Source organism: Neofelis nebulosa, chromosome 3, assembly GCF_028018385.1.
Source record: "Neofelis nebulosa isolate mNeoNeb1 chromosome 3, mNeoNeb1.pri, whole genome shotgun sequence".
Classification (NCBI taxonomy): domain Eukaryota; kingdom Metazoa; phylum Chordata; class Mammalia; order Carnivora; family Felidae; genus Neofelis; species Neofelis nebulosa.
Genome location: NC_080784.1, coordinates 106,661,151 through 106,687,553, shown reverse-complemented (window position 1 = coordinate 106,687,553; position 26,403 = coordinate 106,661,151). Strand labels below are relative to the sequence as shown.

Genomic DNA, 26,403 nt, shown 5'->3' with positions numbered 1-26,403 from the left:
GCGCCGGAAATACCTATTGAGAAAGGGCTAAGGGACATCCTGCTGCTTGAAGGTCCTGGCGAATCTTGTTCCACAGACTCCGGTGAAAAATTGGGAGGGTACTCATCTGCTAATTGTCAAGTTTTCGGGGCAGTGGGAAACAAGAGTTGGGATATGGACAGCCGCTTGCAGGAGATCCGGGAGCGGCAGAAGTTACGGCGGCAGCTCCTGGCGCAGCAGGTCCGCGGCCCAGGGAGGGATCGCGAATGCGCGTGCGCGGTTTCCGCTTCTCTCCCCTGCCCTCCGCCCGGCTGTCTTTCCCTATCTACTGCGGAACCTGCCTTTCTGGTCCCGCGACCGTGATCCTAGGGCCTACCTACCCTTGTTCTCATCTAACGCAGTACCCCGAATAGTCTCCATTTTGTGCAGCGATTGTGGTGTTGCTAAACCGAATGCCACTCTTGGTCTTCAGCAACATTATGGAATCGCCTAGTGTCTGGCGCAGGGCTCAATGATGGGGATACAAAGATTTGGTCTTTGTAAATAAATTACCGTAGTTCACGCAAGGAGTGACTTGTTATCCACTAAGTTTCTTTTCACTGTTCACATCGTATTCTGTGTTTTGCCTTTCTTCTTAGCACCTCATTGTTGAGATTGTGTCTTCCTTGTGAAATAGATTCATAGTATTTTCTTTGGGATCATGTCTAAAGACTGCATCGGAAGTAGCCTGAACGTAAATTTTAGATTGTGCATCTTTTGTGTTGCAGTCCACTGTGCTATGTATGGTGTCTTCGTCATCACCCACCGATCGTGTATGAATTCGTAACTCCTATCAGTTGTAGCAAATCCTTGAAACAGGTAGCATTATGTTCACTTACCGAATAACGAAAGAAAGGCCAGAGAGGTTAAGTAATTTTTGCTTCATGTCACTCATCGCTAGGCCAGAAAATTGACCCCAGGTTTGTCTCTCCAAAGCTTGTTTCACCGCTTCTTGTGTATAAGCTAACACTTGATTAGGAGAGTACACATGCAGAAAATGCAGATGTACACTTCTCTTAAGAGGCTGTGTTTCCCATTCTGTCATTCATATTAGTAAAAATGATGGAGGAAATGCTAAGAGGCTGTAATGAGACATCTTAATGTTATTTTTTTTTCAGTAATGAGACTTAGTTTTAGTAAATGGAAATCTGAAACCTATACTCTTTTATGATCCAATGAAAAGGTTTATGGTATAGTGTTTAAAATGTGGGAATTTGGAATCAGATCTGTTCTGTCCCTCTGGCATGATCTAGGACAAATCCGGTATCTTTTCCAGGCCTTCTTTTTCCCAATTTGTTTTAGCATGTTGTCTTCAAAATGTTTAATAGCTTTGTTACCACGGAAAAAGGTTCTTATTCTTTAGTCTTCAATTCAAACTTCTACTTGAGTCAAAATGCATCCATAAACAATTATTTTTTTAGTGTCTTACTATGTGCCAGGGGATCTAGTAGTCATTGGCAATTCAACTGTGAATAAAAAGTAGTCCCTACCCTAAAAGAGCTTACATAGTGCATAAAATTTAATAATGGGTGCTGTTTATTCTATGTATCCCTTCTATGTATCAAGACTCTGCTAAGCTTTTTATATACATTATCTTCATTCATACAAGTCAGATACTATTTGCATCTTATAGATGCAGAAAACAGAGCTCAAAGAATTTAAGTTGCATGACTAACGGTTGCCTGAATGACCCAGTCAGTAGAGCATGGGACTTTTGATTTTGGGGTTGTAACTTCGAGCCCCATATTGGGTGTGGAGATCACTTAAACAAATATTAAAGAAAAATTAAGTTACATACTGAAGTCCACAAAACTGGTAAGTTTACAAGCTGCAGTTTTAGGCCTTTCTAGCTCTCTCTAGTACACTAGCTGCCTCCTACTCTTCTTGTTGGATAGGAACCATTTCACTTAAGTAAAAATGTCCAGTATCATTGACAGACTTCCACTTTACCAGCTAATTTCAGCCTTTCTTTCAGTTGCCCTTCTCCATATGAACAATACAGAATGGTTTGTTACTCTCCAGAATGTGATTCGTGCAATAAATACTTTATGATTTTTGTAAAAATTGTCCTCCTAACTTTCTGATTCTGTCCATCCTCCATAGCACAGCTCAGGTCAGAACTTTGTAATGAAAGCTATTGTGATCTCTCTCTGGCTTATTAGGCGCTTCCATGGAGCTTATGTTGTCCTTACTGTTAAGTACGTTATTTATGTTACTTGTTACTTGTTACTTGTTAAACATCAGCCATTTATGCCTGCTTTTTACTTAGCTGTACCTACCTTTATTTTAAAAAATCATACAAGGGTGCCTGGGTGGCTCAGTTGGTTGAGCATCAGACTCTTGATTTGGCTGAGGTCATGATCCCAGGGTCATGGGGTTGAGGCCTGGGTCAGGCTCCATGCTGAGCGTGGAGCCTGCCTAAGATTCGCCCTCTCTCTCTCTCTCTCTCTCTCCCTCTCCCTCTCCCTCTGCACCCTGAAATTTTTTAAAAAAATTTTAAATCCTATATGCTTTTTAATGTTTATTTATTTTTGAGACAGAGAGAGGCACAGCATGAACGGGGAGGGGCAGAGAGAGAGGGAGACACAGAATCGGAAGCAAGCTCCAGGCTCTGAGCCATCAGCCCAGAGCCCGACGTGGGGCTCGAACTCGCGGACCGCGAGATCGTGACCTGAGCTGAAGTCGGACGCTTAACTGACTGAGCCACCCAGGCGCCCCTAAATCCTATATGCTTTTAAATGATACCAAATTTTCCTAATTATTCAAATAATATATTTAGTGCTTCCATAATGGAAAATCTATGATTTACCTATTCCAGTCATTCCATGATTTTGGAGGGGGGGTGGGCATGAGATAACAATTATATATGAACAGAATTTTGACTTAAGGCATTTCTATTGTAATACATTGTATTCTAATGTAGGGTCTAGTAGGAAATCTAGGTTCATTCAAATATTGAGCATCTACTATGAGTCAGGCATTATACAAGGTGCTAAACATACAAATACAAAGAAGACAGAGTTCATCCCTTTAGGGAGCTTACATGTCACTTGGGGAGAAGTAAACAAAAGTAAAGATAAAATAATTGAAGTATAAAAATACTTGGAAGTTGTGATAGACGATGAAACAATATAAATAGGGAATAAACAAAAGTAAAACGTAAAATCATTGAAAGCTGTATTAAGTGCTATGATCTGAATAGGAAATAAGATAAAAAGGAGAAAAGTGGAAGCAGGCTATTCTATGTACTCTTTAAGGAGCTAACTTGTACTCATCCAAACAGAGAGAGGAGTCCGTCATGGGAAAAAAGTTAACATTTAACTATGGGAAGTAGATGTGTCTTCTAACTAATGAGAATAGGGTTCAGGGAGATTTTATGGAAGAATTAAAATTTCAGCAACAGTTATAATTGGAAGAGATTTAATATTGGAGAAACCTTAGGGAGGTCATGAAGTGGGCAGACTAAAAAGGCAGTGACAATTATTTAAGATCAAGGCTGGGGACTAGAAGCTCAGATATTTTAGTGTGTCTTCTTCCCTTTCCTGAGCTAAAAGGCTATTTAGTGCAGATTTCCTCCTGTCCTTGTACTTAAAAGTATTAAATGGTTCTTCATGGCCTGCAAATTGCATTCTGCACTTGTTGGTTTTGTATTTATTTATTTACTTAGTTAAGGTTTATTTATGTATTTTGAGAGAGAGAGCACAAGTGGGAGAGGGGCAGAGAGAGAGGGAGAGACAGAATCCCCAAGCAGGCTCTGCACTTTCAGCACAAGCCCAAAGCAGGGCTTGAACCCATGAACTGTGAGATTATGACCTGAGCTCAAGTTGGACGCTTAATCAACTGAACCACTCAGGTGCCCCTGTTGGTTTGGCTTTTAAAGTTTTCCATGAACCGATCCTATGTAGCCAGCCTATCTCAACTAGTAATTTGTTGTATTTTGCAAAATTTCCCCAACTGCTAAACATAATTTTCATACCCATTTTTTAGGTATTAAAATTCAGTATTGTGCCTGTAAATCACTATATAAAGACTTGGCTTGAATAAAACTGGATAGATATTTATTACAGCATGGGATAAATAAGGTATAATATGTGAGCTGATGGATGCAAAGTGTTTAACATAGTGCCTACCACCCTATGTATACTATATGTTAGTTGCTTTTTTGTTGTTATTGCTCCTACTACCAAATTATGTTTTATTATTTACTTAAAAAGTAGAAGATTGGCTAGAACTGTCTTAATTTCAAATATAATGAAAGTATAAAATTCTTGCCAACTCTCAGATTTGTTCTTAATTAACATAGTTTTGTTCCAAGGTATTTCCTGTTTTTCCTGCAAGGTAATTAAGCCATTTGCTTGCTGAGGTAGTTAGGGTTTTTGGTTGTTTTTTTTTTAAAATACTTGATATATTAAATGTTGCTACAAATGTCTGGAAAGGCAATCCAATGCATTATGATCTAATTTTTCATTTTGCCTTTTCTCAGTTGGGAGCTGAAAGTGCTGACAGCATTGGTGCTGTGTTAAATAGCAAAGATGAGCAGAGAGAAATTGCTGAAACAAGAGAAACTTGCAGGTCAGTTGAATAGTTTTTGTTTGGGTTTTTTTAGTGATGTTACTGTTGTGAAAGGCTTATTGTTTTAATAAACAGATAATCCTAGGTATGAAGGTAAGTAAATCATAGATTTTCCATTATGGAAGCATTAATGCTTGTTGTGACAAGCATCAAAATAAAGATTTCAGGGGTGCCTGGGTGGCTCAGTCAGTTAAGCTGATTTCAGCACAGGTCATGCTCTCACGGTTTGTGAGTTCGAGCCCCACGTCAGGCTCTCTGCTGTCAGCACAGAGCCCGCTTCAGATCCTCTGTCCCCCTCTCTTGCTCTGCCCCTCACCTGCATGCGTGTGTGCTCTTTCTCTCTCTCTCTCAAAAATAAATAAACATTTAAAAAAACAAAAAAATAAAGATTTCAGAAACATTGGTTTTTATTATTCATGAGTTAAGAAATACTTATTTTTCTGAATATGTTAAGTTCCCATTCATAAAGTAGTTAGAAAATGGAATGTTAGACTAAGGGTTAGCTTAAAAACCATAAATAAATAATTATATTTATAAGTTTCTTATAAAAGAAAACACACTTTACCCTAAAAACGGTATTCATTTGGTAGTTCATAAAACACTTCAGAGTTTTTCAGTATTCTAGTTCTTAATTTGAACATCAATTTTGCTTAAGACAAATTATATGATATGTAATATGGAAGTTTATTTTTGCCATACATTCCTTATAAAAGCTTAGTTTCTGATTTGGTTGCTTTCTCATAAAAGTAAAATACAGAATTATCAGTCAGGTTGTGTGACTTTTTAAATTTATAAACCAGATGGATAGATTCTATTTAATCAGGAAAAATGTACTTTACTCTGTTTTTATAAACTGTTATTTAATATTAATAGTTGCACTGGTACATCTTTCTGTATCTGTGTATGATACTTCAGTTTTAATTTTCAGGGCTTCCTATGATACCTCTGCTCCAAATGCAAAACGGAAGTATCAGGATGAAGGGGAGACAGACGAAGACAAGATGGAAGAATACAAGGCAAGTAGAGAACAGGGAAGTTTTATAGTCAGGAAAAAATAAGTCCTTACAATAATAGATTGTTATCCAGGAGAACAAATTTTATTAAAAACTTAATTTTAAATTTTCTAAAATAATCGTCAGTAGCATATGTATACAGGCATACCCCAGAGATATTGCAGATTTGGTTCCGGACCATCACAATGAAGTGAATATCACAATAAAGCAAGTTAAATGAAATTTTTGATCTCCCAGTGCATATAAAACTTAGGTGTATACTATCTTACAGCCTATTAAGTGTGCAATAGCATTATGTCTGATAAGGTATATACCTTAATTTAAAAATACTTTATTGCTAAAAAATGCTAGCCATCATTTCAGCTTTCAGCAAGTCATAATCTGTTTTTGTTGGTGAGGGTCTTGCCTCAATATTGCTACAGCTTCTACATCAGCACCTGCTGCTTCACCTTACACTTTTATGTTACTGAGACGGCTTCTTTCCTTAAACTTCATGAACCAACCTCTGTTAGCTTCAGACTTTTCTTCTGTAGCTTCCTCACCTCTCAGCCTTCATAGAATTGATGGGAGTGAGGGCCTTGCTCTGGATTAGGCTTCGGTTTAAGGGAATGTTGTGGCTGATTTGATCTTCTGTCCATATTATAGCTTTTTCCATATCAGCAATACAACTGTTGCCCTTTCTTACCATTTGTGTGTTCACTTTCTTATCATTTGTGCGTTCACTGGAGTAGCACTTTTTAATTTCCTTCAAAAACATTTCCTTTGCATTTACAACTTAGCTGTTTAGTGCAAGGGACATAGGTTTTGGTCTTTCTCAGATTCTGCATGCCTTTCCTCATTAAGGAAAATTAAGCTAGTAATTTCTAGCTTTTGACTTAAAATGAGAAATGTGCAATTCTTCCTTTTACTTGAATACTTAAAGGATGTTGGAGGGTTATTAATTGGCCTAGTTTCAGTATTGTGTCTCAGGAAATAGGGAAGCCCAAGGAGAGGGAGAGAGGGGAACAGCCAGTTGGTGGAGCAATCAAAACACAACATTTATTAAGTTCACCATCTTGTATGGACTCGGTTCATGGTGCCCCAAAACAATTACAATAGTGACATCAGAGATCACTGATCACAGATAACCATAACAAATATAGTAATGAAGTTAGAAATATTGTGAGAATTACTAAAATAAGATACAGAGACATGAAATGAGCAGACACTGTCAGAAAAGTGGTGTCAGGGGCGCCTGGGTGGCGCAGTCGGTTAAGCGTCCGACTTCAGCCAGGTCACGATCTCGCGCTCCGTGAGTTCGAGCCCCGCGTCAGGCTCTGGGCTGATGGCTCGGAGCCTGGAGCCTGCTTCCGATTCTGTGTCTCCCTCTCTCTCTGCCCCTCCCCCGTTCATGCTCTGTCTCTCTCTGTCCCAAAAATAAATAAAAAAAAATGTTGAAAAAAAAAAATTTAAAAAAAAAAAAAAAAAAAAAAAAAAAGAAAAGTGGTGTCAATAGACTTGCTCAATGCACGGTTGCCACAAACCTTCAATTTGTAAAAATTGTAATGTCTGAAAAGTACAATAAATTGAAGCACGATAAAATGAGGTATGCCTGTAATCGATTAAATTAAGATCTTTATTTCAGTTTCCTCATTTTAATGTAAGAGGTGACATATAAAGCATAAGGCCTAGTAGCCACTGACAGTAATATTCTTTAGTAAGAGTAAGGAAGTGTGTGTATCAGAAACTTTGGATAATTGGATCAGGTTTCAAGTGGCTAGAATATGGTCTTTTTTGAGAGTTGCGTGATTCCATGTTTATTATATTGGGTAGTACAGTTAAGATATTTTGACATCTCATGCGCTAGGCAGCAATGTAGAATTATCTCTGAAAGAGGCTGAAGGAAAAAAACCCAACTTCTAAACCTATAATTGCAATATTTAGTTGAAAAGAAAGTATTATGGGGGCACCTGGGTGGCTCAGTGAGTTGGGGTTCCAGATCTTATTCTCTCTCAGCTCAGGTTGTGAGTCCAAGTCCTGTGCTGGGCGTGAAGCCTACTTTAAAAAAAGAAAAGAAAAGGGGCCCCTGGTGGCTCAGTCGGTTAAAGCATCAACTTTGGCTCAGGTCATGATCTTATGGTTCTGTGAACTCGAGCCCTACATCAGACTCTGCGTTGGCAGTATGGAGCCTGCTTGGGATTCTGTCTCTCTCCCTCTCTCTCTCTGCATCTCCTCTGCTGGTGCATGTTGCTCCCTTTTTCTGTTTCAAAATAAATAGTCTTGAAGTTATAAAGTGTCTTGATATTTTGAAGATATAAAATATAGATATAAAGATATTTTGAAGATATATAAAATATTTTGAAAATATAAAATAATAATATTTTGAAGATTTTAAAGAAAAGTATTATGTTTAAAAAGCCTATCTCCATTTTTTAAAGTTGATTGTTGTACAGCTATATTTAATAGAGAAGGGAATAAATAGTTTCAGTAAATCTCTAGGAATTTCAGTGATATAATTGGCCAATCTCATGAATACAGTTTTGTGCATTGCATTTTGGTATATGTTAATATGCAACTTAAAATTAGTGATTATTTTATTGTGATCATTTTATTTACTTACTAAATATTGTGATTGTCTAAATATGTATATTTTACCATATACAGTTCCTTATATTTTAACATTTTTGATTTATAAAAAGTTTCATATGGATTTTAATAGAAATAAAATTGCCCCATTGGTGGTCATATCTTTCATGATTTGAACTAAATTCTAATGTTAATAGTATGATATATGAGATAATTCTAGACAATTCAGTCAACAAAATTAGTAGTTATATTGATTTATTGATTGGTATGATTTAAGATTTCATCTTATTTATTGATAAGATGAAAATTTTTACTTATTATAAACATAACTAATTGGATAATGATGAGAATGCAGTCTTCAGTGTTTGACTGTAATGATAATTTGAAAAACTTATTGTATCTCAGGAAAAGAAAATATTTATATTGAGTCTTAATACTCAAGATATCATAAATATATAAAATATTCCTCGTATACATAAAATGTCTACTTAATCTTCCTTTTCCAAGGATGAATTAGAAATGCAGCAGGAAGAAGAGAATTTGCCATATGAAGAAGAGATTTATAAAGATTCTAGTACTTTTCTGAAGGTAAATTTTCAAATCATAACCCTTCACATTTCATCTCTGCATGAAAAGATTTTAAGTGCTTATTTTCAATATTTTTTCAGTTACTGAGGGATCATTATTTTAGAATAATCATTTAAAATTATTCTTGAAATAGTCTGATATTTGGCTATTTGGGATGAGATAATGCTGTATTAATGTCTGTAGCTACTGAAGAGTAATGCTGTCAGTTACTGTGTTTTCAAATATTACTAAATTTTTTTAATCTATCAATTTTGATTTTGTATGGTCTCATAATAAAAAATAAAGTACAGAGTTAGTGCATCTGCCATTAGAGTAAATGCTCTTAATTTAATTTTGACTTTTTCTTTAGGGAACGCAGAGTTTAAATCCCCATAATGATTACTGCCAACATTTTGTAGACACTGGACATAGACCTCAGAATTTCATCAGGGATGTAGGTACGTTAGATTTGTTGGGAATATGCTATTGCTACCCCTTGATTACGTGATTTATCCATTTTGTGGATTATTTCTAACAAAATTATTTTTCCTGGCTTGGCTTCCCATTTCCAATCTCAGTACTTCTAGTATCCCTCCTTTCCCATCTAGCAGTGTTACTCTCTCCCTTCCCTTCCGTCCCTCCTTCCTCCTACCTTCTTTCCTTCTCCAGTTTGGTTCTGTGACTATACTTGCATTTTTATTTTATCTTCGTTGATTCCCTCTTCATTGCTTTTCCTTTCTTTCTGTAGATCTGATTTTCTCATCTATATTATTTTTTTTTTCATCTCCCTGAAGAATTTCTTTTAACACTTCTTGCAAGTCAGGTCTGTTGGCAACAAATTCCCTTAATTTTTGTTTTTCCAAGAAAGTCTATTTTTCTTTGCTTTTGAAGAATAATTTCACAGAGTATAGAATTCTTGGTTGGTGTTTAATTTCTTTCAACACTTTAAATATTTCACTCCAATCTTTTCTTGCTTGCATGTTTCTGAGAAGTTGGATAATTGTTATCTTTGTTCCTCCATAGGTATGGTGTCTTTTTCCTCTGGTTTCTTTGGGATTTTTTTCCTTTATATTTGATTTTCTGTAGTTTGAAAATGATATGCCTTAGGTTTAGGGGGTTTTTTTGGCATTATCCTGCTTGGTGTTCTCTAAGCTTCTTGAATCTGGTTTGATGACATTAATTTGGGGAAATACTATTATTTCAACTATTTCTTCTGTTCCTTTCTTTTTTCTGGTATTTCTGTTATACATCTTACATTTTTTGTAGTTGTCCCAGTCCTTGGATAATCTATTTCGCTTTTTTTTTTTTTTTTTTTTTTTAGGTTTTGTTCTCTTTGCTTTTCAGTTTCTGAGGTGGCTGTTAAGATATCCTCAAGCCCAGAGATTCTTCCCTCAGCCCCTGTTCAGTCTACTAATAAGCCCATCAAATGCATTATCCCTGCATTTACAAAAACAGCTTTATTGAGAGAATTCATAGAACTCACCCATTTAAAGGATATAATTCAATTTTTTTTTTTTTAGTAAATCAAGTTTGTGCAATCATTACCACAATCTAATTTTCATCTCTCCTAAAGAAACTCAGTACTCATTAGCATTCGGTTCCCATTCCCTCCCCTGCTACTCCCCCCAGCCTTAAGTAACCATTAATTAACTTTCTGTCTCTATCAATTTGCCTATTCTAAACATTTCATATAAATGGAATTAGACAATATGTGGTATCTTGGGACTGGCTTCTTTCACTTGTCACCTTGTTTCTGGGATCACCGATGTTGTGGCATGTGTCCGTACTTCATTTATTTTTACTGCCAGATAATATTCCATTGTATGTATATACCACATTTTATTCATTAATTTGGATTGTTTGTACTTTTTGGCTGTTATAAACAGTGCTGCATGAGTATTCACACAAGTTCTTGTGTGAACATACGCTTTCATTTCTCCTAGGTATATACCTAGGAGTGGAATTCTTGGGTCATGTGTTAATTCTGTGTTTAACTTTTAGAGAAACTACACAACTGTTTTTCAAAACAGTTTATATTCTTGGCCAGTTTCTTCCTGTGCTTGACATTTACTATTATATATCTTTTTGATTATAGCCATCCTAGTGAGTATGAAATGATATTTCATTGTGATTTTGACTTGCATTTTCCTAGCGACTAATGATATTAGGCATCTTGTCACATGCTTGTTGGCTATTTAAATACCTACTTTGGAGAAATATCCAAACCCTTTGCTTATTTTTTTTTTTTTTAATGTTTATTATTTTTGAGAGAGAGAGAGAGACAGAGAGCAAGCAGGGAAGGGGCAGAGAGAGAGGGAGACACAGAATCGGAAGCAGGCTCCAGGCTCTGAGCTCTCAGCGCAGAGCTCGACGCGGGGCTCGAACTCACAGACCGCGAGATCATGACCTGAGCTGTAGTTGGCCGCCCAACTGACTGAGCACCCAGGTGTCCCCCTTTGCTTATTTTTTAATTGGTTATTTGTCTTTTTATTTATTACATTATAAGAGTTCCTCATATATTCTCAGTATAACTCTTTTCTCAGACCTATGGTTTGGAAATATTTTCTCCCATTCTGTGAGTGTCTTTTCATTTATCTGATGGTATGATTTGCAGCACAAAAAAAAATTTTAATTTGATGTAATCTGATTTTTGTTGCTTATAGGCAGTGTTACTTTTGAAGTAGAAACTGATTTTAGTGTTTTCATGAGTAAAATTTAGATGCAGCATAAAAAGTCATGATAATGCTAAGTGAAATAAGCCAGTCACAGAACAAATATGCAAGTACTTACAGAGGTACCTAAAATAGTATATGTAATATGATAAATACCTACACTTTCATGAGATACCTACATAGTCAGATTTCTAGAAGCAGAAAATAGAACAGTGGTTTTCAGAGACTGGAGGAAGGGGAAAATAGGGAGTTGTTAATTGGTGTAAAGTTTCGGTTATACAAGACAAATTAGTTCTAGAGACTTGCTGTATAGCATAGTGCTTATAGTCAACAATGTTATTGACTCTAGTCAATAAAATTTTTAAAATTTGTGAAGGGTAGATCTCATCTTAAGTATTCTTACTACACGCGCATGCACATGCGCACCCTCACACACACACACACATACACACACCAAGAGGAATACAAGAAAACTTTTAGAGATGATGGATATGTCTGTTACACCTATGAACGTGGTAATTCATAGGTGAATGCATATATCTAAATTCATCACATTGTGTACATTACATATGTTTGGTTTTTATATATCAATTATACTTTAAGAAAGCTGTTTTTTAAAGACACCTGACTCTACTGTGATTCAAACCTGACTATAATAACATCTTCAAACTTGCTTTATTTGAAATTTGTTTTATAACCACTGATTGAGGAGGCTTTACAAAATCTTTCATTTTTACTCTTTGATGTTAAAGTTATTAATATCTGTACTTTTGGTTTTTAATTTAAGTTGCTTATATGATTTATACTGTTAGGAATATGTTTCATGTCGGGGGGAAAGAAAACCAAATAAGAGCTTTTAGGAATCCTTGATATTCGAGTGCACTTATCCTACAGTTTTTTAAATAGGCAATATGCTGTTTTACCTAAAATCTTTTCTGAGCTCAAAGATCTAAAATATTTTTGAGGACATGGGAACAGAGACTCTCCTGTTTTTAAGTACTCTTTGCAGTACTTATACATGTTTTTTTTTAAGATCTTAAGCCTGAAAATACATGTGAAGATTTGGTTTATAATATGGAGATGTGAAATCCTTACAGTTATAAATATTCATAGAGAAAACAATTTGTCTTGGAGGTGAGAGCTGATCGACTACTAGGGACTCATTATCTTCTTTACTAGATTTGTTCCAGGATTGTGTCCATGAGCCATAGCCAACTAATTTAAGATCATCAGCAGGGTTTCTCTTACCTGTAACTATTCTTTGTTTCTCCTTGTATGTAATCACAAAAAAGAAAAGAAATATTGTCTATGCTTTTAATAACTATTTAAGAAGCTAACTACCAACCTCAATAATCACTAGATTTTTAAGGGAAAAGAATTCTTCTAGCTAAAAAAAAGGGGGAAAAACTTGATAGAAGGCAGTGTTTTTTCTTTTCCTTAGAACAGAATGGTGAAACTTAATGCTGTGTATGAGCAGATTTAACTTAAATATGAGAAATTAATGGTGTATTGATTTGAACTGGGCTTTAGAACATCTGGACCTTTGCCTGCATATGGGATTAGGCTCATTAGATATGAACTGTTTTAAAAATACTCAAAATAGGGGTGCCTGGTTGGCTCAGATCATGATCTCACTGTTCATGAGTTTGAGCCCACATCAATTAGCTGCTGTCAGCGCAGGATCTGCTTCGGATCCTCTGACCCCCTCTGTCTTTCTGCCCCTCCCCCTCCCCCACTTGTGCTCCCTCTCTCAAAAAATCAACAAACATTTTTAAAAAATCAATGCAAAAAAATACTTAAAATTAATTTTTTTTAAAAGGACAGGAGACTAAAGTGGTCGTTGTCTATTGTTTTGTTTCTTGAGAGGGCCCGTAACCCTTTGAATTCACTGATAGTAACTTAAAGAGTATTAAAATTTAGAATTTACTACTTTTTCTCCTCAGGTTTGGCTGACAGATTTGAAGAATACCCTAAACTGAGGGAGCTCATCAGGCTCAAGGATGAGTTAATAGCTAAATCTAACACTCCTCCTATGTAAGTGTGTTTTCTCAATTGTTTTTTATTCCCAACTCAGCCTTAAAATAGCAGTCTTTTTATCCTGTAACCTTTCTATTTGAAAAAAGTTCAGCACCTATATGGGGTTAACACACTGTGGTTTTCAGTTTGGTAAAATAGATGTGTTTGAAACTCCAGTGCTGAGTACACTAGTAGGTTCTCATTTCTTTTTTTTTTTTTTTTTTTTTCAGTTAATTTCCTGAAAATGTCTGTAAATGTTTTCTTCTTAGAAAAATCATTCATGTTTGTTGTATTCTTGAGTTTCCTAAAATGTTTTCAAGTGATTTTTTCTCTCAAAAAGTAATTTATTTATTGAAGGAAGTTTAGAAAACTTAGATGAAGGAAAAGAATAAAAATTAATTATAACTCAGCATTCAGGGATACTATTCATAGCATTTTGGAATATGAAAATTCATGTTAACCTTTGCTAACCAGAACGTTTTTCTCAGAAGTGTATAAAAAGTCTTTGAAATTGGAGAATCTGCCTATTTCACATTTAGCTTACTTCGAACAGTTTGCTAAAATGTGTACTGTTAGTGATGAAGAGCCGCAAAGAAGTCTGTGTGAAGAAAAATATTAGCAGACTCTAATATCTAATTTAAAAATAGTCTTACATTTAAAGTAGTTTATATTTAAATTACTTTCATACTATGTGGAAATAACTTTTCAGTAATGACTAGTTGTAACATACTAGTTAGCCATAAAAGACTATTAATAGAGAAATAATTTTACTAATAAACAATAAAAGAAAATTACATCCATCTCTAGAAACAGTGTTTCTAAATTTTAAAGCTTACAAATAGTTTTTCTAACTTAATTAAGAAAGAAATAATGTGATATTCCTTAGAGAATTCAGATGATGATGGAATGGGGCTCAGAGACTTACATAGTAGTATGAGTTTTCACTGTAAAAATGAGAGAAGTACATTCTGGATATACATGGGGGAATATGCTATTGGCTGGTAGTGTGATTATATCCATCTTCTAGGGAAGAGTGTTGGTAGATGGTTTACTATCTATACTGAAGAAAGATAGTCCTGCATAAAAAAGGTATTCAGTAACTAGTTTATGATTACTTTGTAAATAGTGTTTAGTAATATTTACGAAATTCCTTTCTTTATTATCTGTAAGGTATTTGAAAACTCTTAGTCACTTTTTATGCCTTAATCAAATAGGTACTTACAAGCAGATATAGAAGCCTTTGACATCAGAGAACTGACACCTAAATTTGATGTGATTCTTCTGGAACCCCCTTTAGAAGAATATTACAGAGAAACTGGCATCACTGCTAATGAAAAATGCTGGACTTGGGATGATGTATGATGAAACTTTCTACATTGTAATTAATTATTTATTTTTCAAATGAATATATATTATTTGGTGAGAAGATTATAAATATTCTTACATTTTTAGGAATCATAATTGCAGATTTATAGCATATAATGTGACAGAAGATCCAGGGTACATTAACAAATACTATAATATCTTTGGTCTGATTCTTCTTTTTGGGGCTGAAGTTGAGCCGGCAGTGAGTTAGTAGTCTGTAGAAGACTCACAATTCCAGTCTTAGAGTCCTAGCTAGAAAAGTCTAAAAACTAAATGATTGATAACTCTTTCTGCATTTACCTAGTTTTAGTAAACATTAGAGTATAATACAGAGATAGATAGGTAGATATAAAACGATTGCTACTTTTCAAGGAACTTATAATGGATAAAAAAGATACGTAATTTCAGTATAATTGTGATAAAGTTACATTTTCCTAAATAAAATTAAGCAAGCTGATAACTACAGTTAGGTAAAGTCATCTGTTTTTACTGATCAGTAACAAAAATAACAAATATTTGTTGAGTACCACTCTGTACTAGGCAATGTGGTAGGTATTGGAGATTTGAAGATGAATAAGACTTGGTACTTGGACTAAAGGAGCACATAGTTAAATGGGATAAATATTGATCTAAACAGATAATTGCATTATTATTTTGTTCAATAATAGAGGATTGCATAAGATGATCTGAGACAAACTGACCAAGCCTTGGAGGATGGGTCACATGAACAAAGAGGAGGTGACATGTTAACAATATAAATAGACTAGTTGGAATTGGCCAGATGAAGAAAGGGATGGGCTAGTGATTCCAAGTGAAAGGAACAGCAAGAGCAGAAGGGATGGTGGGAAAGAATATCTGGTTTGTAGGTTGATGTTGTTAGAACACAAGTTGGAACTCTTCTTGAGATGATGTCTTCTTAGAAGCTTAGACTTTTTTCCTGAAGACACTAAGTTGTCTTTGAACGGCTTTAAACAGCTTAGTTAAAGTGTCATATTAGTGTGTGGAGAATGGACTAGAGGAAAAGTCTGGAAAAGAGAGAGCAGTTAAAAGACTGTTGCAGTAGCCCAGTTAGGAGATGAAGGGACCTTGAATTAGAGTGATGGTAGTAAGAATAGAAAGGTGATGAATTTAGTAATGTTTTGTAGATACTTGGGTGAGATCTAGTGATTGGACTGAGGGGGAGAGTTAAGGATGATGCAGAGGTTTGAGTCTTGGGATAAGTGGGTTGAGTTTTCACCAGCTGAGAAAGAGTGGATTTAGGAGTTGGATTAGAGGGGTACCTTGTGGCTCAGTCAGTTAAGCGTCCGACTCTGGACTTGAGCTCAGGTCACAGTTTGTGAGTTAAGTCCCGCATGGGACTCTGTGCTGACAGTGTGGAGCCTGCTTGGGATTCTCTCTCTCTCTGCCCCTCCCTGCTTATGTTCTCTCTCTGTCTCTCAAAATAAATAACAATTAAAAAAGCTGGATTAAAGGGATTAGATCATATTGAATATGTTGATTTTGACGTGTATGTGAGACATCCGTGTGGAGTCGTGATAGGAATATGTAATTCAAAGGACAGACAGATCTGGTCTCAAAATACAGATTTAGAAGATTAGCACATAAAACCCATGAGAATGGATGAATTTGTCCAGAGATAGTGTCTCAATTAAGATAAAATGTGGATTAACAGTAAGGCTTCAGGAAACTTTTACATTTAAGAGGCACATGGAAAAGAAGATCAAAAGCATGGATCAAAAATGAATAAGGAAAACCAAGAATATGAATGTCCTAGGTGCCAAGGGAATAGGGAATTTCAAGGAGAGAGTAGGCAAGAGTGTTAAGCACAGAAGGGAAGCAGGGAAAGGAAAGGACTGACACTGTAAGGCTGCTGTTTCATAGGAAACCATGCTGAATCCTTGCATGTCCTCTCTGAGTTAATGATAGTTACTATTATTAATATTATTTAATCTTCAAGATACACCTCCAGTTTTTCCTCCTGGAAGCTTTTCCTTTTATCTTTGATCCCACTGACATTTTTATTTGTATTTTTATGGCTCTTACCACTTTGAAAAAATCTCATCCTCTGATGATGAATGTAATTTGTGCTTATTGTTGAAATTCAGAAAGTTATACAGTATATTATATTCCCAAGACTTAAGGTAAAAGACCTACTGCTCTTGATGCTTATTGCTGAGAAGTTTTCCAGATAGGTTGCACAAATTTACATTCCTTCCAGCAGTGTTTAAGAAATACCTATTTAACCATTTCCTCATCAAAATTGATTAATACATAAAAACAATCTTTGTGAGTTTAGTCAGAAAAAAAATTGAAAAAATAAATCTTTATGTCTTTGATTAGTATAGTTGATCCTTGAACAAAGTGGGCTTGAACTGCATGATTCCTTTTTTGTGTGGATTATTTACAGTAGTGTAAATGTATTTTCCTTATGATCTTCTAAGTTACATTTTATTTTTTCTAGCTTACTTTAAGTATACAATACATATAACATATAAAATGTGTTAATTGACTCTCTATGTTATCAGTAAGGCTTCCAGTCAACAGTAGGTTATTAGTCGTTAAGTTTTGGGAAGTCAGAAGTTACCCTTGCATTTTCTATGGGCGGTAGGGGTTGGTGCCACCAGCCCTTGTGTTATTCAGGGGTCGGCTGTAATTAGGTTGAACTTTTTTCTCTGGCCAGTCTCTGAGGTTTGGTCACTGAAGGCACAGGAGCTTCAATTATATGTGACAGAACAGACCAACAGGATTTCTGAAATAAAGGAATTCCATTTTATATGCATATTCTTGATTTCAGTCTAATTTCACTGAACAACTCGGGCTAGCATATTGAAAAGTATTGTCTGGCCCAAGACCCTAAGTTCTTAACTTTTATATGATAATATCCTAAAGAAAGTGCCAGTAGTTAAAATAATAAATAGAATATAAATAAAGAATATGAATAAGAAAAGTGTTTGGATTTCACAAGGCATTCTCTTTCACATTAGAGAGTCAGTAGTGATCAATGGATTTTGGTAAAGGATATTAAAATACCAACTTTTTAAAATACTAGCACTTAGCATTTAGAACTGCAGTGTTGAGAGAGTAATTTGCTTGATGCTCTTCACTGTTGTGTGTCATCACTTATTTTAGCTCTTTCATGTATAAATATGTAGGAATATGTGTATGTGTGTATTACATATTTACTTATTCATATTCCTATGAGAATATTAGATGAGAGATTTCAAGATTTTAAAAGAAGTATAAAACTCAGTAGGTTAATATATATTGTAACTTATTTCCATTATTATTGCCAAATAATGTTTTTCTATTTAGATTAAGTTAGAGATGATACGGTTATAACTCAAATGGATGTTACTAAAGTTAAAATTTTTTAAATAAATGAAATATAAATATCTGCTTGAACCATGGTCTGTCTCTGAAATGTGGCAGAAAGCTAGAAGAAAAAGAATGTCATAAAATGATTGGTTTTATAGTCTTTTATATGAGTATGTATTATCCTAAAATTTACAGAATTATTGAGGAACTTTTTTTTTTTAATGTGAATACTCAACACATAAAAGGCAAACAAAATTATAGACTGTAATTTTTTTCTTAGTTTTTTATTTAAATTCCAGTTAGTTAACATACAGTGTAATATTAGTTTCAGGAGAATTTAGTGATTCATCACTCATATACAACACCCAGTGAGCATCACAAGTGCCCTCCTTACTGCCCATTTCCCATTTAGCCCATCCCACCACCCACCCCTCCTCCAGCAACCCTCAGTTTGTTCTCTGTAGTTGAGTCTGTTTTATGGTTTGCTTCTCTCCTTTTTCCCCCTATGTTCATCTGTTTTGCTTCTTAAATTCCACACATGAGTGAAATCATATGGTATTTGTCTTTCACTATTTCACTTAGCATAATACACTCTAGCTCCATCCACATCGTTGCAAATGGCAAGATTTCATTCTTTTTGATTGCTGGGTAATATTCCATTCTGAATACATATCCCATCTTCTTTATCCATTCATCAGTTTATGGACATTTGGGCTCTTTTCATAGTTTGGTTGTTGTCAATAATGCTGCTATAAACATTGGGTGCATGTATCCCTTTAAATCAGTATTTTTGTATCTTTTGGGTAAATACATAGTAGTGTAATTGCTGGATCCTAGTCTATTTTTAACATTTTGAGGAACCTCCATACTGTTTTCCAGAGTGGCTGCACCAGTTTACATTCCCACCAACAGTGTAGGAGGGTTCCCCTTTCTCTGCCTTCTCACCAACACCTGTTGTTTCCTGTGTTGTTAATTTTAGCCATTCTGACACGTGGGATGTGATATCTCATTGTAGTTTTGATTTGTATTTCCCTGATGATGAGTGATGAGCATCTTTTCATGTGTCTGTTAGCGATCTGTAGATATTCTTTGGAAAAATTGGGCTGTATTTTTTTTGGCATTTTAGAACTAAAATGGTCATTATAATAAAATGTGCATATTGATTTATTTTTATCTAGAATTTCTGTAGATGCTGGAAACTAAATATTCCCCAAATATTTACTATATTTCATTTTAATTTTGCCCCTAACTTTGGGATAATTTAACCTAACCTCTTTTTTTCAGTTTCTTTTTCTGTAAATCATAAAGTATTGCACTCAAATTACATCTTACAAAAGTCCATAATTCTATAAATATGGTTCTCTGTAACCTCTTTCTGTATAAAGTCAAGTGTATGTATATGTGTGTGCATGTGTGTGTGTTTTCTTAATATAGAATAAGAAAACAGTAGAATAAGTTCTAAGGATAAAATTTATTTTCTAATGAAAATTAGTACATCTAAAAATAGATCTACTGAAAGTCTTGATAAATCTCAGGGGTTATTCTTTTGGATTTAGAATGACTGGGAAACAAAATACTTTTATGCAATATTGTTTTGGTTTCCTACAGATTATGAAGTTAGAAATTGATGAGATTGCAGCTCCACGATCATTTATTTTTCTCTGGTGTGGTTCTGGGGAGGGATTGGACCTTGGAAGAGTGGTAAGATCATTTTTTTAAAGTGGATTTTTAGTCATAAGAAAAAATATAAAAAGTTTGAAGATAGATGTTATTTTGTCCTTTGTTTCTTGAATATTGCTAAAATACTCAGAAGGAAAAAAATGTGATTAGAAAAGAATGTACAAAAGGCAGTAGTACCCTTTGGTTAGCTAGCATTAGGGTTCAAGAAGTCAAAATATGATTTATTACAACTTCAAAAGAACAGTTTAGGCATTTGATACTGCAACTCAAAAACAAGCTGCTTAGTGTCATTTACTGCTCATTATGAATAGCTAAAAAGTATTCTGAATAACATTAACTCCTGAATTCCAAATAGAAGCCAAATCAAATTGGAAAAATAACAGAGCATCCGGAACACATAGTTTGAATAATTGAGTAAGAGTGACAGGGAAGTTACATAACACCTCTTTTTTAAGCGCCTTATGTTTACTGTATTTCAGAACTCTTTTTTTTATTGCAATATTTTGAATTTCTAAATGGAAACAAAATAGTGTATGCTTTTTTACCTAAGAATAATGGGAGCATTGTAGCTAAGTATTCGAAGGCTTCATTCAGTTTTGGTCTCAGTTCTGCTGTCCAGCAGTAAAACTTTGGGTAAAGAGATATTTACACTTGTGGGTTTCAGTTTCCTCACTTGTTAATAGATGATACCTTCCATTTTTAGGACATATTACTTGTTATACAGCACACGATCTCATTTAATCTTGGCAATTTTAGGAAGTATCCATTTGACAGGTGAAGAATTTAAGTAGGATTATATTGAGATAAATTTGTTCTAAAATCCTGAAATTTTACAGTTACTTTGTATTTATAAAATAGCAAGTTTGAGACTGTTGAATAATATTATTGCTTGTGTCATTTATTAACTCCCAAGGTAAGACTATAACTATTCTGATTGGGAATAGTTATTTTTTGCTGACGCCTTTCCAAGATGTTCTGGAAAAGCTAAGAAAATAGAAACATACTATATGTTTTTACAGCTATGTTGGTATTTACCTTTTGTAGCTCTAATGCCTGGCTTGGGGCTTACCTTCTGCCTCCCGAATTAGTTTGAAAATGATTAGGAGGTTTTATTGTTTTATTCATGCAGCAGTCTGTCATATTGGTAAAAGCAGATTTGGGCCAAAAACGATTACAAAAATAATTAAGCATAAGAAATCCTGGTGAGCTTTTGTTAATTGATTAGGGCACGAAGATATAGACCCTTGTGATGTATAAGGAATTTCCAGTGCAAAACAGATAATTGTCAACAGGAACAGATACTGATCTTGATTTTTAGATTTTAAAATAAAAATCCAGGTTTTCGTTTTGAGGTGTTTCTCATGATAAGAGTTTACACAATAAGAGCATTCCTGACATGAACAATACCAACATTATCGTCTTGCACTATATGCTTATTTCCCCCTACTTTACTCTTAAATCAATGAGGGGGTAAGGACATATCTTGTTTTTATTCCCACCAGCTAGTCAGCACCTATATATGGTAGTAGCCCTCAGTATTAGCAAGTAATAAGGTACGTAATTTTAAGTATTTTGGTTTTTTGAAGTTGTTAGTATTAAGTATATAAAAATAACATAAGACTCATTTGAAAACAAGCTATCAATTAGAATATGTTCAATAGTTTTTAGCTTTGTCAGGATAGGAAATTGAAGTGCTAGGAATCAAATCATCTGTTGAATTATTTTATGATTAAAGAGGGACTGAGTGCTTTATGATTTAAAACCCACTTTCTGTTGATGACAATGGAAGGTAGTATTAAAGAATTGGAGTACTATGTAATCCTTTCTATGTTTTGATACTTAACTATATAGATTATATTAATATCTGAAAGGTATTTATGCTTTCTATATAATGGCCATATATTTAAAGACTTTAGTATTTCCTTTTTTCTATTTCTGCACTAAAAATTACTATAACATCTTGGATTTAGTGTCTCAAACCTCTAGGAAGTTTTTTTAATACTGGTTGGTTATTTTAAGTACTGTTTATTTCTTTTAGTTAAGGATTTTTTTTTTTAATTCTTTCATTTCTAGTGTTTACGCAAATGGGGTTACAGAAGATGTGAAGATATTTGTTGGATTAAAACCAATAAAAACAATCCTGGAAAGACTAAGACTTTAGATCCAAAGGCTGTCTTCCAGAGAACAAAGGTATTGCCTTTACTGTTTTGTTTTCTTTATTTTCATTATTTTTCCTCAAGCTTTTCCAAATGACTGTATACTGTTTAATTTTGGTAGAAAGATTATTTTCTTAGATTTGCACAAATGGCATTGAACAGTATAGAATTACATCAAGTTTAATTTTTAAATTCACTATGTTTTGTTCACTGTGTTTTATTCACTATGTTAAATTCAACCTTCACTGTGCGGGAGAAGGTAGTATATATTTTTGTATGTCCTAAACTGCTGTTAATTCTAAATCACTTTATGTATGGGCTTTTGGTACCTCTGAGCCCCACCAGACTTTTTCCCTTTCTCTGAGCCCACAAAAAAGAGGCAGTAGCAAGACTCATAGCTGGCTGCCTTGGAAGCATATTTTTCTCCTTCCCTTTTTCCTATATAAGAACCCTGAGAACCTACACAAGAACCTTGAGAACCTCTGCTCTATACAACTTCCCTGTTACTTCAGGCTTTAAAAGTTTGTCCCCCAGTCTTTTACTCTTTAGGGAGCCATTCGTGGGAGTCTTTCATATTAAGTCTTTCTTAAACTGGAAAATTCAAAATTCTTTAGAAAATTCTTTGAAGGGAGCCTAAGCTACTCTTGCCATGGTTCATGGAGTCAAGTGAGAGATTAATTTAACCCATACTCCTGCCAGATTAAATAGAGAAGGTCAAAAAACAAATGAAAAAAAAAAATGTTTGATTTTCACATTTTCTTATGTTGAGTTATTAGAAGTCTGTATCCATGTTAAAAGGCCCTTCTCCATATAAAAAGGCATCTTGTATATAGTTTTGATCTTGGATTATTTGAGGCCCAGTATAACACCCTTTTAAGATTCCAAGGTCAAGTGCCATGTTTCCATAACTGGTAGAAACAAGTTATTATCTAGTTTTGCAGAAAGAAAGACTCTATGGTCATTGATGCAGTTCTAAAATGTGATGGCCCCAAGTTTAACACTGTTGTCTCTAGCTTCCCTGGCAATCTTCCCACATCCAGAAATCCAGGCTTTCCTATAGTGTTTTTGCCCATAGAACTATATCCCAAAGATTTGAAGAAATGAAGTCTGTTTTAAATTTTTTTTTTTTTTTTTTTTTTTTCAACGTTTTTTTATTTATTTTTGGGACAGAGAGAGACAGAGCATGAACGGGGGAGGGGCAGAGAGAGAGGGAGACACAGAATTGGAAACAGGCTCCAGGCTCCGAGCCATCAGCCCAGAGCCTGACGCGGGGCTCGAACTCACGGACCGCGAGATCGTGACCTGGCTGAAGTCGGACGCTTAACCGACTGCGCCACCCAGGCGCCCCTGAAGTCTGTTTTAGAATTGGGGACATCAGAAATGTAAAATGTTATGAAATATGACTGTTGATGAAGAGATTAATTGGCCTGCTCTTATTGTTTTTTAGGAACACTGCCTTATGGGGATCAAAGGAACTGTTAAGCGTAGCACAGATGGGGACTTCATCCATGCCAATGTTGACATTGACTTGATTATCACAGAAGAACCTGAAATTGGCAATATAGAAAAGCCTGTAGAAATTTTTCATATTATTGAACATTTTTGTCTTGGTAGAAGACGCCTTCATCTATTTGGAAGAGATAGTACAATTCGACCAGGTAGGACCTCAGAAAAACTCAAAAAAATCTTTTTGGTCCCTTGGGATATAGGTGTCAAGAAATGGTACAGAGTACTCTGTAATATAAAATTCTTAACGATGTATTTGATTCCTCTTGCTGTACTTCACATATGCCGAGTTCGTTCTTGTCTCTTCATGGTCCTCTCCTTTCAAATACCTGACAGACCTTTTCTCACACCTCTCTAAACTGGCCACCTTCCTGCTCCATTCCCCTCCTTCCACTCCTGTCTTTCCCCTTAACTCTGTTTTCTTTTTCTTCATAGCACCTACCATTAGATGAATTACACATTCATTTGGGCTTACGTTTATAATCCGTTTCGCCAACATGCAGTCTCATAGAAGGCAAAGATTGTCTTCCTCACTTCTTTATACCCAACATTCAGATTATTCAGTAAATAATATGATGAAGAAATGCATAAATGAATGAATAATCCTGAAGAAAATAACCATATATTTGTGAAATACAGACCTTTGTTTTATTAGTAACTAAAATACCTAGCTTGTTTGCTTACATGTATAGTGGTGGTGTCTTTTCAAAATTTTAACTTTTAATAGTGTTTTTTTAATATTTATTTATTATTGAGAGACAGAGAAACACAGAGCATGAGCAGGGGAGGGGTAGAGAGAGGGGGAGACATAGAATCCGAAGCAGGCTCCAGGCTCTGAGCTGTCAAAACAGCCCGACGCGGGGCTCGAACTCACAGACTGCGAGATCATGACCTGAGCCGAAGTTGGTCGCCTAGCCAACTGAGCCACCCAGGCGCCCCTAAAATTTTAACTTTTTGTGAAATCAGTGTAATGTGAATTTACTATTTTGAAAAAAAGAAAAAGACTTATGTTTGAGGGTGGTGGTAGAGATGGAAAAATGGGATTGAATAGGAGCAACATGGAGGTTAGCGGTTGAATTTCTAGCACCTATCATCTGGGGTAATATTACTGAGAGTAGAGGCAAAAGTTGGCTCCAGGATTTTAACCAGAAAACAATGGTATCATTTCCCCAATTAGGAAGGTGAATAAAGTTTATTACATTTACACTGAGCCCAAACTCAGTGTAGTGTGTAATTTTTTTCTAAGTGCTACTCTCACAGAATGTGAAACAAGGATGGAGATGAGGAAGATAAGTTACAGTCATGCAGGTGAAATAAAGATACATATCTATGAAGTCTGTATGACCATTATTAAATACCATGTTTTCTATAAAAAGATGAATATCAGGTGATAGGGGCATCTTTAAAAATGCATTAGAGATTTGAAATAGGTCCTAAGGGACCAGTAAGAAAGAACTGGAAACAAAAAAGATAATCTTTCTTTCCCCCTATTTCAGGCTGGCTTACGGTTGGACCGACTCTTACAAATAGCAACTATAATGCAGAAACATATGCATCCTACTTTAGTGCTCCTAATTCCTACTTGACTGGATGTACAGAAGAAATTGAGAGACTTCGACCAAAATCACCTCCTCCCAAGTCTAAATCTGATCGGGGAGGTGGAGCTCCCAGGGGTGGAGGAAGGGGTGGAACTTCTGCTGGCCGTGGTCGAGAAAGAAATCGATCTAACTTCCGAGGAGAAAGAGGTGGCTTTCGCGGGGGCCGCGGAGGAGCACACAGAGGTGGCTTTCCACCTCGGTAACTTTGTTAAGACACTGGTCTATTAATGCCCCTCCACCTTCTTTACTGTAGTTTGAGTTCTCATTGGGAGACTTAGTGTAGTACTCACTTCCACCTGGCACTCTGCTATAGTTTCTCTAAGCTGCAGGAACACCTTAGCCAATCTCCGTGCAGTTGTCACACACACTGTTGTGTGTCACACACACTGTTGTCCAGGATCAACATCATCCTGCCTTTGGTCGTGTGCATGTAACTGAACAATGCAACAAATACCTTCCTTTCAGAGACCAGTTTATTCTGATAGATTCCAAGTAATTACAAAGGCTTTTGCTTTTTAGAAGTAGTTTAAGTGAACAGTGAAAAAGAGCCATCTGTAGTATCACACCAGTGCCAAGACAGATGATAGTAGCCATCCTGCCACTGCTGTCACAGCAAATGGAAAGCTCTTTGGGAGCTTTGATGGAATGGATTTGGGACAGATGGTTAACTTCTGTCAGGGTTTTAACATTTTCTTGATGAAACAATAAAAAGAAATTTTTTTTTTCTTTTTTAAGAATCTTGAACTCATACGATTCGACTGCTACTCAGACATTGAGAGACTCTCAACAAAATCACCTCCTCCCAAATCTAAATCTACTGGGGGAGGTTGGTGCGCCCAGCGGTGGGCAGAGGGAAAGGTAGAATTGAGTAGGCAGACAAAAGAGAAAAAGCTCATTATAATTTCAGTTGCATTGCTACAGATGGCTGTTAATCACACTTCTTAAGCAAAGAAGGACAAATCTCCAGGTGTTAGAACTTTGGTGTGGACTTGAACTTGGATTGACCTTGAAAGCAGCTTCATATCCCTTAGCAGAATAAAGAAAATGGAGGCAACAACAGAGAGACCTGGTTATCAGGTGTTTTGGGGAATAAAGTAATTGGTGATGAGGAAATAACATCTTTAAAATTGTTATGGAGAAAACTTAATATAAAAACTAATTACAGAAAACCCTTAAGACACCTTAGAAAATGGAACTGTAGTTGCCTTTTATTAAAACCATATGGTGTGTTGTTTTTAAGAGACTGGTTTTGCAGATCAGTTGGTTGTATACAACTATGCTGTCATTTCTCTTCCTGTACTGTAACTCATGTTTTAAATGAATTTGATGAATGAAATAATACCATTATTCTTGAAAAATA

The 26,403-nt window shown here is 35.4% G+C and overlaps 1 protein-coding gene across 2 annotated transcripts; it reads left to right on the top strand.

The window, feature by feature from the left end:
- Positions 1-20: 20 nt before the first annotated feature.
- On the top strand, positions 21-26,403 carry METTL14 (methyltransferase 14, N6-adenosine-methyltransferase subunit). Of its 2 annotated transcripts, XM_058721520.1 has the most exons (11): positions 21-219; positions 4,502-4,590; positions 5,519-5,606; positions 8,676-8,756; positions 9,106-9,193; positions 13,351-13,441; positions 14,638-14,779; positions 19,712-19,804; positions 21,857-21,973; positions 23,387-23,597; positions 24,942-26,403. In XM_058721520.1, the coding sequence occupies exons 1-11, from the start codon at positions 154-156 to the stop codon at positions 25,244-25,246; spliced, it is 1,371 nt and encodes a 456-aa protein (XP_058577503.1). In that variant the 5' UTR covers positions 21-153; the 3' UTR covers positions 25,247-26,403. The 2 variants fall into 2 exon arrangements, with proteins under 2 accessions (XP_058577503.1, XP_058577504.1); XM_058721521.1 differs by lacking the exon at positions 4,502-4,590 and having other exon boundaries at positions 112-219.

Bases quoted from the DNA above. Each gene is read 5' to 3' on its own strand.
- METTL14 (XM_058721520.1), top strand. From the start codon at position 154: ATGGACAGCCGCTTGCAGGAGATCCGGGAGCGGCAGAAGTTACGGCGG. The intron at 220-4,501 runs GTCCGCGGCCCA...GCCTTTTCTCAG, and splicing joins GGCAGCTCCTGGCGCAGCAG to TTGGGAGCTGAAAGTGCTGA. The intron at 19,805-21,856 runs GTAAGATCATTT...TTTCATTTCTAG, and splicing joins GATTGGACCTTGGAAGAGTG to TGTTTACGCAAATGGGGTTA.